Source organism: Salarias fasciatus, chromosome 1, assembly GCF_902148845.1.
Source record: "Salarias fasciatus chromosome 1, fSalaFa1.1, whole genome shotgun sequence".
NCBI classification, from domain to species: Eukaryota; Metazoa; Chordata; class Actinopteri; order Blenniiformes; family Blenniidae; genus Salarias; species Salarias fasciatus.
This window is the reverse complement of record NC_043745.1, coordinates 3,856,519-3,874,163: the sequence shown is the minus strand read 5'-3', so window position 1 is coordinate 3,874,163 and position 17,645 is coordinate 3,856,519. Positions and strand designations below refer to the sequence as shown.

General features: G+C 44.1%; 1 protein-coding gene across 6 annotated transcripts in view; it reads right to left on the bottom strand.

Annotated features, from left to right (window-relative positions):
- znf536 (zinc finger protein 536) overlaps positions 1 to 17,645 on the bottom strand; it is a 230,425-nt gene that overhangs the window by 14,450 nt on the left and 198,330 nt on the right. Inside the window, exon 8 of one of the 6 annotated variants that reach the window (XM_030090231.1) lies at positions 851 to 3,415. The exons of the other annotated variants lie outside the window; for them this stretch is intronic. Coding sequence (XP_029946091.1) covers positions 3,282 to 3,415 — 134 coding nt within the window. The 3' untranslated portion in view covers positions 851 to 3,281. Of the gene's footprint in view, positions 1 to 850; positions 3,416 to 17,645 lie in introns of those variants that run through there. 6 annotated transcript variants of the gene reach the window in all.

The following is a 17,645-nucleotide window of genomic DNA, read 5'->3' as shown; positions in this document are numbered from 1 at the left end:
TCTGCATGTTCTGCCTGAGCCAGTGAGTGTCTGTGATTGCCCTCATCCTAACACTAACCCATGAACGCCTCATGACCCCAATCAAGTGTCATTAATTAATATATATTCTGTCATTGATTAAATTCCTGCTTTAGTGTTCTCATCCTTCAGATGTTCTTCACAATGTGAGGTTTGGACTACAATGTTTTAATAAACCTGATTCAGACTTTGAAGCACCTACATTTCAGCAAATACACATTATTTACCTTTTGTTTGTCTCATTTAAATACTATTATATGTACATAATAGCAGGTTTTCACTGAATTTAAGAAACAACTCTAATTTTAGAACAATGTAGAAGTTATTTAACTTTCTGGTAACATAAACACTCACTTCCAAATAGATAGAATTCGACTGATTTTTAAGCTTACTTTAAGCTTTCAGCCTTTGACACAATAAAAGTCACTTCCATTGACTTCTGCAATGGAAAGAATTATATTTAAACTCCTATCTCAACTCTACGATAAGAATTCCAAATTGTTTGATTTTCTAATTAATAAATAATACTGATATTGTATTCACACCTCTGTTGATGGTTGAGTATAGCAGAGATACAAACTACCATCCCTGTCTGACTATTCAATATTTTTAATGTGTCTTAAAAAGCTCCAACAAGCTGCTTGTATCATATCGTACACTTCATGGTGTGGCTGTCCAGAATGTGTGTATTATCTCTCTCTCTCTCTCTCACACACACACACACACACACACACACACACACACACTGTGAGTCAGATCTAGAAATGAGGGCGAAACCAAATAACCAGAGTGAAGATGAAACAAGCTGTTGCTCTGTGACAATCCATGTTTCTTTTTTAGTTTGAATACATTTTATTTTTATTATAAGTACAGTTCAGTAGTTACAAAACGAAGCATCTGCCATGAGGATACAGCAAAACATAAAGAGTGTTTCAGCTCACAAGACAGGTTTTGTACATATTATGTGGAGTGGAATGATCGTTATAGCTGGTCGAGAGAGACGGATGGCCTCTCATCTTTTACACCCCTGGAAAACAGACGCGGGGTCAGAGGTCAAGGTGCCTCCAAGCAGGAATACATCCAATCGGTTTGCACGGACCCCGTTTCCAAACACCCCTCCTCTAAACTGTCACCTCTCACTTTTCACCAGTCTCACTCCTGATTATTTTTAGGTGGATCCCCTCTGTTTCTGGAGAGAATGGCTGGCAGCCGTCTGCACAAACCTCAAACAATCCCAGGGCTGGAGGCTTTATTCAGAATAACAAAAGAAAAAAAAGAAAAAAGAAACAAGAGAGAGAGAGAAATCTCACATTGGGATTTGATTGATGGGGATTATAATCCAAAAGAAGTCATGTTTAACAGTTCGTCAAAGCCACATACAGTATAGAGGTTGATCAAACTAAAAAACAAAAGAAAAGAAGAAGTAGTAGTATAATATTCGGACTGTACATACCGCATTAGACTTTTTCTCTGGGTTCACAAAAGATGACGTAGAAACATTTCACAATGTCAAGGGACACACAAACACACACCTTCATTTTTAGTTAGTTAGCTAGTTTTGTACTGTATAGGTTGGATTTATAATACTATCACAGTGCAAAATACTTCTGAGAATTGAAAACAAATGAAAGAAAGAAGAAAGGAGGAATCCCTCTATGCATAATGGGTTCTGTATATACGCTGGGGAGGGAGGGAGGGAGGGGGGGGGGCGAATATGTCTGCAGCACAGGAGACGATTGTCATCTTTTTCCTCTGTTTTTTTCTTTTTTCCGATCGGTAAATGGACAAGGCAATTAATGTACAGTACATATAAAAATGAAAAACAAAAAGAGAAATGAAATCAACCCTACTTTCTACGGTCTAGCACGGCTACATAGCTTTTGAAGAAGCAATAACAGATGACTTGTATCTAAGGCTATACACAATATGTCTTTTTTCCAGTTTTGTCATTTTTTTTCTTCTCTCGTCTTAAAGTAAATACAACAAACCATTTTTCAGTAGTCAGTAACACTGTGCAACAATGATCGGTGGCAGTATTTTACAAACATTTGCAACACTAGAGAGTCCTTGAGGTCGAGGTGGGAGAGATGGAGAGAAAAAGGGGTTTAAAAAAAGAAAGAAAGTGTTCCCGCTCATTTTTTTTAAAATGACTGATTCAGAGATTCTTTTTTTTTAAACTCTCCTCTTCATAACTGGAGAAAGCCTGCCGTCCGTCGGTGTAAACTACCTTTTTTTTTTTTTTTTTTTGCTTTTTTTCCTCATCACAAATGCTTTCGAACTTTTTGCTGTCACTTTTTTTAAATTCTTTTTTTCCTTTTTTTCATGTTTTGCTTTTTTTTTCTTCGGCTATCATATAGCTCTCTATAGACATTAAGCATCTATGGGTGCTGTCTCAGATAATACAGTACAAGAACAAAAAGACATAGATATATTTATATGTATATATAGTGTAGTGTGGGGCGTGGTATCGCCAGTCTGAATGTGTCGCCGCCCCCGCCACCGCAAAACCAGCCGGGAATGAAGACTTCATAATTTATCATAGTGAACCGACAGTGTGTCGGTTATTCAACAGTCTGCTTTCCTTTCGCTAGCTAAAATCTGTGTTGTGCATGGCGAGGGGTCTTCTCTATGTGGGGGGGAGTCTGACAGGAATGTGCTTGGTTTCCGGTAAAAGGTGAGCTCCTATCCCCCTAGAGCAGAATACATTCTACTATACCACCTGTGGACATGGAAAAGAGCTATATTCTTCATCATGACAGGACAGGAAAGCATATAAGTTAAGCACTAATTTAAAGGAGGAACAGAAAAGACTTTCTAGATGAAGGAATGTATCAGAACTCGCAGGGAGAAGAAGAAGAAGAAGAAGAAGTGCTAATCAGACAGGTAGTTTCATCAAAAAAAGAGGAGGAGAAAGTGTTCAGGACAACAAAGACAAGGAGGGGGGGGGGGGGGGGGGGGGGGGGGTTCAGACCACAGGAGACCAAACAGGAAAAACAAAAACAAAAGAAGAAGGGTTGCTGTCACTTTGTTTAGTGTCCGAGGATGCTTTGCAAAAGTCATTAGGTCCATCCTGCAAATCCATCCCTCACAAATCGGACGCCGCTCTCAGCTCTCAGCCGGCGGCGCTCGGCCGGCGCTTCTCTTCTCTGATGGTAGAATGTGTTTTTTCATCTTAAATAAAGTCTTTGTTATAGTGTAATCCTTCATTTAACCTTCATCCTCCTCCTCCTCCGCCTCCGCCTCCTCCATCACCGCCATCCTCATCACTCTGCCTCGCTGCCGCCTAGGTTATGGTTGTTAGGGTGGCTGTTAAGGTCGATGTTATGGTGGCTGGGGTCGTGGGTCAACGCGGGGTCATGGGCCATGGGCTGGTCCTCCTCGCCTACCCACAGATGCACTACGGCCAATGAGAGAACAAGAGGCAGATTAGCACCGCACACACACACACACACACAGACTGAGCAATGCATCATGGGTTAGATCAGGCTAAATGAGAGAATGTTAACGTCAGTAACTAACGATAACCAGGAGGTGGAGCAGTGGGTTTGGGTCGGAGATGTGCGGGGTGTGTGTGTGTGTGTGTGTGTGTGTGTGTGTGAGTGTGAGGGTGTGAAACGGCTGTTAGACGCTGTGTTAGAAGGAGTCAGTGTTGCTTCCCTCAGCCTGACTGAGCCACCTCTTCCACCTGCTCTGAAAATACAGTGATGCTCATCGGGCCTGAGACGTCACACACTGCGGCGCCACAGCAGGACTGTCACACACACCTCAGTTCAGGGAAAACACACAGTACGAGTTCATCCTGAGGGGGCCGGACCGGTCAAGTTCTGCAATCATGACTTTTCAGTTTAAGCTTTATAGTGGTGCAGAGTAAATGTGTGAAGAAACTGTTAATATTTTGACAAAACCAAATGATCACTACAGAAAATGATTCACTCACAACCTGAAGTCAATTTTAATGAAATCTTCTGGTGCAAAATACATAGAAATATGCCAAAAGAACTTTCTCTAACTGCTGCTGCATTATGGGTGTTTGGACACCCTCAGCCTCACCTTGAGGCGAATGCTGTTTGTTCAATCAGAAAAACAAACTGAGTTCATGTGAATCTGTTTTTACTGCTATTGCAGTGTAAGTAAAGATTTCCATTTATTATGTTTCATCAGATTTGTTCTGATTTTAAGCTTTTATTGGCTCCTAATAATCCCGTCTGTTCCACCTGTCCCTGTCAAGGCGACTGCAGTCAGTTTCAGCAGAAGAAGTTTAAAGTGTGTGAAGCAGTGAGAGGTGGAGCGCTGTCCCCAGCCGTCCTCCACCCTCCTGCACTTTCCTTCCCTCAGCAACATCTCCCGGAACGATTCTGCAATAACAAAATTAAATAAAAACACACACATCGGAGGAGCACATTTGCATGTCATGTTCTTTTAAAGCTGGCGTATGAATCTGACAAAACCAAATTAAAAACACGGCGGCCGGCTGCGTACTGGATGCCGAAATGAAAGGGAAGTGCCGGCGTAACAGAGGGAAAATAAAGAGCTAATAACATGATAAACATCTATGGGTACTAACTCTGGGGGTGAGGGGGTGAGGAGAGGCTGCCCCCCCCCCCCCCCCCCCCCCCCCCCCCCCCCCCCCCCCCCCCCCCCCCCCCCGTTTGTGTCTCCTCTCTTAATGCTGCGTACGACTCTCTTCAGATGGCTGCAGAGATACGGAGGGATAATTACAAACCGACTGTTATATTCCGATGATATTGGGAGAAGCAGAGAAAGTGAAAAAAACGCGACAAAGTTTAGTCATTTTCAGCGTCGCACAAGCAGCCACATCCCTGAAGAAGAGAGAGAGCCGTTCACTGCTGCTCAGCGCCGTTACAGGAGGGATGATGGAGAGATGAACCCTGGGCTCTGCATGTTCCGCTGATTAAAGTACAGTAAAGATGAATAAAGCACTTTGTGTCTACTGTTGAACTTGTGTGTCTGAAACATGGTTTGATGGGGTCAAGAGGTGGAATCAAACCGCCTTTTCTCCTCCCTCTGTCTCCACTCGCTCATGAGGATCTGTTGTTTTCTCTTTTTAAAAGTGCCCTGAACTGACACTACACTGTATGAAGCAGCAACTTTATAAAACACACTTAAACTCCTCCTAAAGAGGTGGAATACCTCTCTTTAAACTCTATAAAAAGCTCTTAAATCAATAAAAGATCATGAATAATCTCACAGAGCTGTTGGAGCACGTCACACCTGAGCTTCAATCTCTGAACTTTTCACTTGATTCTCCTTTTTTATGCCCTCAACTGCCTTGTTCCAATGTATTTCTTTAATCCATTGTGAAGCTTGTGTCTGAATGCTGCTATAGAAATATATTTACCATTTCTTGCATTTGGTCACGTTACATATTTACAGAATAACTCAAAATTCAAGAAAATAGCATGAATGTCGTTCCCACCACAAGAGGGGGCTGTGTAACAGTGTTGGGATGGATGATAAGTTTTTTCAGATCAGTCATGATATTATGAACATTTGTTCTACAAGCTTTTAGAAAAACAATGCAATATATAATAATATGCAATATTAGGAGTACCCCGTCAGTGTTGCTCTATGTGACCCTCGACCCTCGACCTGCCTCTTTTAACTGAAGTCTGAGCCTGAACACGCCAGACCAGCCCCCTCCAGCAGGATGAGTCTATTACCAGCTTCCACCACTAGGTGGCACTCCACGACAGTAAATGAGCGCCTGGAGTCCATCATGAAGAAGCCTCCTCATGTATTTCCAGCAGTTTCCTGTAATGCGATGGACATCTGCTTACAGTGAGTCTCACACACACTCCTACAAGGATTTCTATCAAGTTTCAGGATTTTTCTTATTTACAAATAATAATAACAATAAAAAAAAAATGTCAGCAAAATGACCTCCTCCCCTTCCCCCCTCAGTCAAAAACCGAAATGAAGTTTCCTTGTTTTGAAGCTTCAAAAAGTGTTTAGTCTCTCCCCAAGGGCACTTCCTGCCTTTGACTTCCCTGTAAAGAAACTTCCTGTAACGAGCTCCAGATTAGGCCCCATATTTGATTTTCACTGTTCATTAACTAAGCCACCTGGAATGTTATTATTTAAGCACGGTGCTCCCTCTCCCCGAACAACTGCCGCTGCGAAAAGGGGAGAGATTTCCCGGCCAACTTTATAGATTTAGCATAACTTCCCCTCGCAGTTTTTAATTTCCCATTCGGGTAGATGGCAGATGCACCTCACAGACAGAGAAGGAGGAAAAAAAAGAAGGAAAAAAACCTGCCTGGCATTCATTTATCACATGAATGCAAGGCTTATCTGTTTGTTTCCTTCAAAGATTGTGCCCGTCTTGGGGGAGGATGCGGCGTGCGTGCATGAGCCTCAGATACTAATCAATGCAGTTTGATTTGACTATTATTGCATCAGATTTAACCCGAGGAAGCGGCGCGGCTCTGATCTGCGGGCTGGTGTCCGTGCGGCCTCCAGGAGGCTCTGCCCTCTTGTGGCGGGACGGGAGACGGCAGGTGACCGAGGTACGAGGAGCATATGGCGTGAGGACGCACAGCTCCGGGATCCATCCGGCGTTAATACATGTGTCATGCTTAACAGGAGGACGGGACAATGGCAGGCAGAGCCCGGCACCGGGACGATGCTTCCCAGACCGCGGCGGGAAAACCGTCTCAGAGGCATCACCTGGAAATATCAGGCAGGCTCTTCCTGATATGAGAGATAATCTGGATTCAGTTACAGCAGCCTTCCTTTTGTTCAGTGACCATCAGGGGATGAGAGCAGTTTAAAACACATTAATCTCAACTGTAATATAAACCTGGTTCTACGGCGCTGCTTGGCTGCACACAAATAAGTCACTTTAACATGCATTTGGTAAAAATCTGCAGCTGTATTTCAAATCATGAGTAAATCTGCTCATTGTGCATTTTCAGCATGCTTTAATCTCCAGAATCGCTCCACATTCGTGTCTGACTCTGTACTTATTTCTGGATTTTTAAGTCTTCTGCATGATCCGATCCACAAATGCATTTCTTTATCTCTAAATCGATCCCCTGGGGTCATTTTCAGTCAGTCACGCGAGACTCACGGCGGTGACTGACTGTGTTCATGGCTCATACATAACAACCTGATGGAAGGCCTGCCCTGGTTCTCGCTCTCGCTCTGCGTCGCTGCTCCAGGACTCATGAGTGGAGTTTTGTTTGTGGTGCTAACAGCTTTGTTAAAACACTGTTCCTGTTACTGGGGCTCATCAACAGAGCGCCGTGCCAGAGCCGGGAGTCATCGCACGCCGCGCTCCGAGCCAGAATCCTAAAACTCCACACCTTCACTGTGATGGAGGCAGAAAGAGTGAGAGGATGATCCGAGGGCCGCGACCCTTTACTGCGAAAAACAGTATCCTGATAACCTTGAGTTTAAACGTTTTCTCAGATTTTCATTGCTGTGGCAAAATGATCAAATGTGAAATAGTGTGTATTTTATCCAAAAAGCAAGCTGAAAACGACTACATTGTCAACATAAATGAAATATTAATCAAACCTTTTGGTGCAAATATACACTAAACCTCTTCTCTAGCTGTTGCATTGTGGGTGTTTTACTGAACTCCCCCTGACAGCATGGCTCAGGTAGCTCGCTTTCCTGGCAGCATCACCGATATCTCAGCTCGGGTTTCAGTGTTTTCTCAGCTTTCTGTGAAATTTTTACTGTTTCCTTGGTCTCCTGCCTCTTGTGGGACTGTTTTGGCCCACGCGCCTCATGTTTGACACCCCTGCCTCAGAATGAAGCGTCTGGACAGGAAACCCAGAATCCAACCAGAAACGTGAGTTTAGAGCTCTGTGGTAAAAGCGGGCGGTGCGTCGACCCTCTCAGGGAGAGTGGCCGTCGGACTGCGTGGACACATGGGGGGGCCGTCCGCTGGAGGCCCCTGCGTGCCCCCCGAAGGTGCCTGGGGCCGGGCCTTTGTTCGCCGTCGCAGGCATCCGGGCCCCTCCGCCGAGCTGAAAACTGTTGTTCTTGGCACATCCTCGTCTCATTGTACAGCCCAGTATTTATAAATATGTAAATATGAGCGGCACCAGGCATAACACAGCCCCGCTTGTATACACCGAGGAGGAGCGGGGAGGAAGTGAGCGCGCAAACTCCTCCACCCCTCCGCACCCACCCCCTCCCTCCAAAAATTGTATTTTTAGATGGTTTTAATGAATACAGGATGTTTATAGTTACCATTCCCTGTGATTCGCACAAAAGACTAGAAAAATCCACATCCACGCTGCGCACCCCTCCTCGGCTTCACCCCGTCCTCCCCCCTTTCCCCGATCCCTCAAAGCACTACTAAAGAAGAAGAAGAAGAAGAAGGAGAAGGAGAAGAAGAAGAAGAAGGAGAGGGTGAGGGAGGGAAAGGGGGGTGGGGGAAAAAAAAAAAAGCAAATTTGTGGTGAGACGCAGCAGGATTGTTGTGCTCTCAGTCTGCTCTGGGCTCAGATCCTTATTAGACAAACAGGGGATGGTGTTAAGGTGCAACAAAGAGTGACGAACACTCCCGTGTGCGGGTGGAGAGGTGGGGGCTGGGTGGGGGCGGGGGGCGTAGGAGAGAGAGAAGCAAAAAAAAAAAAAAAAGGTTCCTCAAGAACTTCAAGGTGTCATTTGTGTGTTATTTAAAAAGAAACAACAAAATAATAGAAAAGAAAAAGGTTGCGTGTTTCCCGTCATGTGTGTCTTCGGTGTTTTTTTGTTTTTCGGGTGGAGGGATGGAGGGATCCGGAGGAGGGAAAGAGAAGAAATAGAAGAGTGACTGCGGTTAAGCAGGGGGAAACACAATGAAGTGAATGTGAGTGGCCTCTTTCTATCTCTCGCTGTCTGTCTCCAAAACTATTTCTGAGGCTAAAAGATTGCCGGCTTGATAATACCTCCGCTGAGCAATTTAAGCCCAAACACTCTGATGCTACAATCTGTCTTCTCTGCCTGATAGCGCTTTTCTCTCCTCTTCTCTCCAAATTACTTTCTTTCATATCTAATTATATTTGCTAATGATCTTATAAGAGAATAATGGAATGTGCTTGATCTATTACCTTTTTTTTTTTTCAATACATAAATACAATGCGGGGGGAAATGACTATTGGAGACAGGAGGAAATGTTTTTTTTAATGTTTTTGATGAGAGGGGAAAATGAAGCTGGGAGCTGCGGGGTCATTAATGGGCGATGAACGCAGAGGTCATCTCTCACATTCTCTTTGACATTTCTCTCATCTGACGCACAGAAACAATCACAACCTCATCTGCACTCGCCATTTCGTTCTCTTTTTTCTGCTCCTTTTGCCTCCCTGCTTCGCAGTAATCCTCCGGATATCTACCTCCAGCCTCTTTGATCCTCTAATGGAAATGCTCAACTTTGTTAGCTGCTGATTTGTTGCCGTTTCTTCATGCTTTTTGCCTTCTGTCCCAAACTTGTGGAATCGAATGTCAACAGGAAAATGTGATTAAGGAAAATGCGACACATTTATACCTGTTCAGTTCTGTTTAAACGTACAATATGTTAGGTTTTGGTTTGCGATTAGCATTCAAACAGTCAAAAATGAATCATAATTCACAACAGTAACCTATTTTTAAGTACACCACTTTGATAAACTGCAGGAGCAATCTGAGTTTAATCCTAATTTGCTTTGCTTCGCAATTCCACCTCTGACCACAAGGTGGTGCAGTGAGCTGCTAGCACCAGATTATTTACATGTAACAATCAAATCCATTTTTTTCCAATAATTTCAAATATTTTCCTTTTTTTTTCAAGCAATTGAATATAAACACCTCATGAAAGGTAATGGTTTTAACTTAAAAACTGTAAGTATTAGATGGACGGAATTTAACTGACTGCCACATTTATGTCTCCTGGTACATTTTAGACATTTGACATTTTTTGCCTTGACAGTATTTATTTTTACAATCTGACCCTCACGGTGTGGTTTTGATGCTAACGCTACTCTGTCAGGGAGGGGGCTAGCTTACTGAAGTGTCGCTGATCTCAGGTGGAATAACACGTCTGCTGCTCTTACCAGAACAACTCTGAGTGAAAAAATGTTAATAAATACGTTGAGTTACTCTTTATTGCGAGATTAAATGAAATGTGTGGTTTCATTACAAAAACTACCAACAGCTCCCCCTAGTGGCCCCGCATGATAATTATCAGACAACAGAAACAGAAAAACGCAGCATTTTCACTGGAAACGTGTGAACAGCGAGTCCAGCGCTCCCCTCCCTCCTTCAGACCCCTGTCCTGCAGCGTCCCGCCCCCACATTCCCCTTCCTCCTCTTCTTCTCCTCATCCTCTGTTCTCCCCCCGTTTTTTTTTTCTTTTTCTTGCACAGACCTCAGGACAAGCCGAGCCATGACAGGCACTCTAAACCCCCGGCATTAATGGAAGGAAATGGCATTCGATCCCTGTTTGATCTCCTAATCATTTCTGCTGAAATGATAATTAGTGGCCTTCCAATCCTCCCATGGAGGAGGAGAGAGGCTGGGGCTGGAAGGAGGGGGGAGGAATGTGGTGGGTGCAGGGGTAAATACGTAAATAGAAAAAAGAAAATCCTCTTGCATTTTAGACCCCATGTGACATCTCTGTCACCGCGGCGGGCGTGTTCATAACCAACAAGTGCTTTCCTCCATCGCACATTTTTTCTCATCCTTTACACACACACACACACACACACACACTACTCAGACACACACACACACACACACAGAGCGCCTGGCGACTGCTGTCTGTGATTCTTTTCAGCTGACATAATCCTGATTGATTCGTTCAGCAGATAAAAAACTGGGTCCACTTCTGCCCTTTTACTGAGGATGGGGGGGTTTGCAGGGTGGGGGCGGCAACATAATACGTCCTTTTATTCAGCAACAATGTAACATAATGGCATTGGAATGTGCAAGAGGAGAAAAAAAAAAGGCCACATCTTAAACGCTTGTGACATGCAGGGCTTTGAAACGCTTCCAGTCAATCTGAAAGTGGGAAAGAATCAGAACGGTGAGTAAAATAAGAACGAAGGGAACAAGAATCTTCAAGTTGTAAATGTACACCGGCTTCATCAAAGACAACTCAGGGCCGTTTAATGTTGTTTATCTCACTTTTTCTGCCGCTCCAGGACTTCTTATCTGTATTGGACAACTTTCTGTGTGTGTCGTACAGAAACTTTGCAGAGATCTTGAGTTTCCTCCGTCGCTGACGTCCATTATTTTGTTCTGAGAGCGAAGCTTTTGTTTCAGGGCCATGAATAGCAGAGGTCATCTCCACACATTACACACACTACGTTTCTCTCTACACCCCCCCGAAGCCCGTCTACTCTTTCTGTTTCAGTTTTTTTTGGAAAGCGTTGGGACATCCTTCCCTTACTCTCCACACTGCTGGATGTTTGTCGGTGCCATCAGCTCTGCTCTAAATGTTTTCTAACAGGCCGTGTTTGTCTTTTCTGGCCTTTGTCCGAGCTCAAGCTAAATTTACCTCCATTTTTGTGTCGTTCCACGGGTTCATCAGAGAGTGCTGACAGTAGTCTTACACTTACAGATCATTTTTAAAAAGATATTTCAATAACTTCATTTGGTTTCCTTGTATTTCTTGTCATTTTTGTTTTTAGCGATTTTCATGAAATCAACTTAAATATACTGTAAAGTCTTTATATAAAACCTGTAACAGTCACACCTCTCACAAAATCATCATTTTTGATACTCTTTGTGGCGTTTATGCAGCGTTTAGCATGCTAGCTTTGAAGCTAACACTAGTCTGGGTCTCAGTATTGTGCTCAATACTCGGTTAAAAGAAAAATGTGAAAAAGACAGAGTTTCCTGTTTGTGATCCTGTCATTCAGTGGGCTGGAATGGAGCCACTTGTGGGACAGTTTTGGCCCACAGGCCTTATGTTTGACACCGTACCTGTTACGCTTGTTGTTTTGCACAATCGTTTCTTTCATGGTTTGAATTTGAACTCAACACGTTTGAATCATTGAGAGCGAAACAAAAAAGTGTTTCAATAACACAAAGAGTAGGGAAGCAATAAAGGATGATTTATTCTCAGAACGAGGAACTTTTGCATTACTTGACATTAAACTGGTAGAAATAAAGCTAAAGTTTTCCATTTGAATTGTGTTAAAAAAACCTTCATGTGACGACAGCGACCTTTACGACAACATTTATATAAGTGTGAATTATACTCAGCTCTAATTACAAGACAGAAGGCTGGATTTTACGGATGGGGTGTGACTGTGTCTTGGTTTGCATGTTCTCCCTGTGAGTGTGTGAAACGGTGGTGTGTGAGATGGTTTCATTCATCTCACTCTGAGCGTGTTCACTCCTTCGCTGGTGTAAGACGACTGTTCTGTGAACGTGAGGAGTTAGAGGAGGACGGCGGTGAGACGCGGAGCAGTTATTAATCAGCGGGGCTCCGGCGGGACTTCCAGACCTGGGGGGTCACGTCGTGGCCACGCGCCGTGCCGAGCCGCGTCGGACATGACGTGCCGCTCTAATAGACTCCCGTACACATAAGAAAGTCGGCGACGGCCTTCCTCTGAGTCAACTACATTAATTGCAGCCACTAATCTGCGAGCGGCGGCCCTCCCAGAAGTGGACGATATTTCCTGCGCCAGGCTCGGTGGCGCTGACATATCTTGTTACTAATTCGGTGTGGCACCGGGCCAGATGGGAAATGGGGAGGAAAGAAGGAGCCTGCAAATAAAAATGTGTCCCCGAACCCCTCCGTTTGACTGCGAGAGGAGAGGAGGCGCCGTGCAGGACGTATGTAGTTCACAGGGGAGGCGGCAAATGGGACGATATTATATGGGGCAAAATGCAAGATATAGGGCAGTGATGCTGCGCTAAAGCCGCTCGCTCAGACAGCAGAGCGGAGATATGAGTCAGGAGATACATCTCAAGCTCAAATAATGAAACCAAAATATCAGGCCTTTCATTAAATATGGACACTGCTGAGTCGGCTTCCTCCCACCTCAGGAGGCACTCCATCGAATCTCAACGATCAGAGAAGATCTCAAATATTTCCATTAGCTGAACTCTTGTTAAAAAACAGAGAGAGAGAGAAGTGAGTCACAGCAAGAGAGAGAGAGGAAAAGAAGTGTGATTACTACAGGGGGAGATTAATGTGACAGAGACAGACTGACAGACAGGAAAATAACAGCAACTCAGCAACAGGGCGATCACAGTTATCATTTACAATCACAGAGAACCTGTCGCCGCGCCGCCTTCCCAGGGTCCTCGCGCCGTGCGGGGGCTCCTCCCCGATAAATAAATGACGGCAGTTAGGAGAAGTGAGGATGGAGAAGTTCTCCGAGGGCCGAGCGGCTGGTTGGAGTCGGCGGGGGAGGAGGGGGAGGGACGGGGGAGACGCCTAACTGTAACATGTGCATCAATTTGGTGCATCAAGGTGGAGCCGCTCGCCATATGTCGAAGCTCCGGCAGGCGAGGCCTTGATTACCTCTTTACTGCCATTGTTTCCCCGAGCATCTTGAGTTTGGGTTCATCGCTGCACTTGCGATTCATTATTCATCATCACTGTTGGATAATGCTCGCGATTGGAGAAAAGACAAGAGCATGAAGAGCTCTTCAATGTATCTGAAGCCTCGGAAGGGGAAAAAACACGGCGTTCTGCCACGCAGGTAGGACGATCCCAAAGGTCAGAGGTGACGGGAAACGCCTCTGAAAGTTTATTTCTCAACCTGTTTGACTCTCAAACTATCATTCAAGAATGCAGTGTGTTTAGTAGATGCTAGCTTCACCTTTGTAGAACACTACTCGCTGCACTGTTGCTTTATCAGTTCACGTCGCCCGTCGCACATTTTGATGGCTCTGCTCATTTACAGCAACAGTTTTCACGGGTCGGAGCTGTTGTTTGTTTTTCTAATGAAACCACACACACATGCTGAAACAAGAATATTTTGTAAAAAGGAAAATTACAAAATAAAACATTTTCACTTGAAATGCTTCCTGAACGGGACCTCGGTCCTCAGACATCCAGGTAATCATGTATTTTATGATTAACAACAATTTACTGTTGGAAATGTGAACAAAACAGATAACAATGGGCACGTCAGTCAATAATTAAGTACAATTTAAGCAGCACAGCAGCAGTTTTTCTCCCTTTGAAAGCTGAGTAAAGAGCTCCTTGCTCATTTTCTTCGTGCTTCCAGAGAACCTGATGTTATTTCTGCTTCCGGGTCTCTGTAAATGAAGCGAAGGTGACTGTGGATGCTTCTGTTTCAGTACGCTCGGATTCGGAAGGGTCTCGGTGTGTGTGAACAGCATCCTGTTGCCTTTCGCTCGTCTGCGATGATTCAACAGTTTGCTGCCACTAACATCTGCTTGGCTGCTCTTCGCAGAGCTCAATTAAGGCCCGCACAGCCGGCCGCGCCATACCTTATTTATGATCGCGTTCTAATGTGCCAAACAAGGGAGGGAGGCCGAAAGGTCCCCGAAATCCCCCCCGAACGGGACGTCGGCAGACGAGACGAGCAGGAGAGGTTGGAGGTGCTGGCAAGAGATTTAAAAAAGAAGACGAAGAGGAAGAAGAAAAAAAAAGAGGCGTTTGTGCCAACGCTGGCAGCGCTTTTAAGAAAATAAGAAAAAACAACAAACAGTGACGAGCAGCAGCCCGAAGCCCTCCCTCATCTGAAAGGCCCCGTAAGAAAGAGATGATGAAGAAGAAGGAGTGAGTGTTGATATGATTATGTAAATGTAAACAGGATTTCCTGCCGACGAGAAGCCGTTTCTCCCTCTCTCTCTCTCTCGCTCTCTCTCCCTCTCTCTCTCTCTCTCTCGCTCTCTCTCTCTCTCTCGCTCTGACCCGTTCTCCTTGCAAATCTTCCATTTAAGACAAATTCCCCCGGGGAGGCCGCTCTGCCGTTACTTAACGGGATAATTATGATATACGAAACCTTTCCAAGATCACCCCCCCCCCCCCCCCCCCCATCCTCAACCGATTCCCCTCCTCCTCCTCCTCCTCCTCTTCCTCCCCCCTTCGATTTTGCCTTCCTCGCACTCTCTCCATTCCTCTTTTCCTGCTGTTTCCTCACTCTTGTCGTCTCCACTCGGGCCTTCCCTCCGTCTTCTGGCTGTAATGGACACTAATGCTGATTTGTCTCTGGACAAAAAAACGCCAGCTTTCTCTCAGCTGACGGCTTCTTCAAATAAATCTGTCTTTCTTCATTCTGATTCTGCTGTAATGTTACAATTTTCACAATTCTATTTTAAGAATATAAAGACGTAACACAAGAATGAATGCAACGACTTGCCGAAAGATGTATAAATATTCAAATATACTTGATATGGATTTAAACAGAAACGGTGCAGTGGAGCAGTGTTTAGTCTTGCCAGTTAACAGTAACATAGTTTGATTATGCCTTTCTGAGCAGGTTTACTCACATTACTATGAAAAAGAACAGATTTCTGTCTACTTTACTGAGTGCTTCTTCCGTACTTGTAAGTAAATATGATATATTTCAACAGCTCAAATCTGCATCCTTTACAAAAAAATATGTGTAGTTTTTACATTTCTAGTGATGTGCTTTGATATTTGTCATTTTTAAAAGTGAACTGACTGAAACTTCTGCTCTGGGAAAGGTAATTAACTGCAGTTAAACAGCAACTAATATTTACACAGTTAAATAAAATACAGTAAAAATAAATGACTGCTTTAAAATATAAAATAAAAAAAATCTAATTAAATAAAAATTAAAAAGAAAACTAAACCTTTTTTTCCCAAAAAATCCAATTTACTGGATTTTAAAAACAAATGAGCATATTGAATAAAAATAAACAGAATAATTATTAATATAATTGAAATATACATTCAATAATTAAAAAAGCTAAATCAAGCAATTAAAAAAAATAATGTAACTCAAATTTTAGAACAATTTTTTTCTGAATTCCATTGTTTATTGTGAAAAAGCTGGTCTTTCATAATTCAACAGTTTCAGATTTTCATTCAGTTTTTTTTTTTCAATCATTGAAGTGGATATTTACCACTGTTTTCTATCCTGTTAAACGATCAGAGTTGAGCTCTCTGGACGTACATATTCACTATAACATACAGGTGTGTGTGAAGCTGTTCCCTCTCTGCTTTCTGACGTTACACACGGTGGTTAAAGCCTCCTGGCTGAAGCTGCGGACATCAATATGTGAAAGCTGCTTTTTCTTTCCAATCTCAGAGTTTAACTTTAACACCATGAGCTCACAATGGAAGAAGTGAGCAGCAATCACATTATATTCCACAGAGTCCTGCACCGTGTGTGTGTGTGTGTGTGTGTGTGTGTGTGTGTGTGTCCATGATATACAGTATTTAGCCTTTGTTCCCTCACAGCCAACGAGTCTCACTGGGAACAAAGCAGCTGCATCTACTTTTTCCTTTTTTTTTTTCCTCTTTTTTTGATATCAAAATGGAAATGAGTGCGCGGAAATCACGGCCGCTCCAAACATTTCATAACGCGGACGTACAACTTAATTGCGATCCGGCGCGGTTTGTTTGGTTCCTTATTTACTCCTGCAACTTTGTTACGGAGCCACACGTCAAACTATTTACACGCTGGTGTAAGCACTTACGGCTACGACTCCTTCCCGCTTGACATCGGCCGTAAACACCGGAGCGAGAGATCAAAACCCTTCATCAGGGAGCGTGACAGATGACAGATATGGCCAGAGATTTTCCATGATCTCCAGGGGCGGGAGGGGAGGGGGAGGGCTGAGGGAGAGGGTGAGGAATGAAAACTCAAAGAGAAGTCTCCTTTCCACACGGTAATGTGTCGGATCGATTATTTATCGGAGGATGGCGTGCGCGGCGGGACGGTCCGAAGGGTTTCTTCTCCCTGTAACCAGGCCGTCACCTGGCCGGGCCGAAGATCAAAAGTGTGTGGAAAGTTGAGCTTCAGGGGTAATCAGGGCCGGGTGGGCTCCTTCCAGCTTTCAGCGGCGACTCAGCACTTCTGCTGCATTCAGCCCAAATTAATGGCAGCCGCGGGATGCAGCGCGCTGCTCCCAGGATGTGGAAACACCACTGCTGAAGCTCTTAGGAAACTCATTTGGAATATTTGTGACTTTCACACCACATCCGATCACATTTGTTCTGACAAAACCCAAACAAACGGATACTTAAGTGCAACTTAAACCGCTTCGACACCTCGAGGAGCTCCTCCTGGCCCGCTGCTTCGCTCTGTGTTTGGCGGATTTCAGAACAAATGACCTCAGTTTGAGCTGAATTTGTTTATTCGATTTGCAGAGATGTGAAATCCAGTCGGCCTCAGAGTCCCTCTGCAGAGCAGAGTGGATGGAAACCTGTTGTTTCTGCGGGGAAAATGGACGCTGAGCATAACGGCGTGGCGGGACGCTAACGCTAACCCTAAAGCCGCGTCGGTACCTCGGGCTCAGTGTTTCATTCCCTCCACTACAGTTTAAATCAGCAGCTATTTGACAGAAAAACTGAAGTTACAGTTTCTCTTGTTTACACCTCAGTGGAAAATCATTTCATTTCAAGAGTTTGGTCTTTTTGTACCTTATTATCATAACTTCAATAAATCTTCAGAGGTAAAAGTTTTCATTCAAGATCTTAAAAATTCTCATTGTTTAATGTCAGTATCACAAAA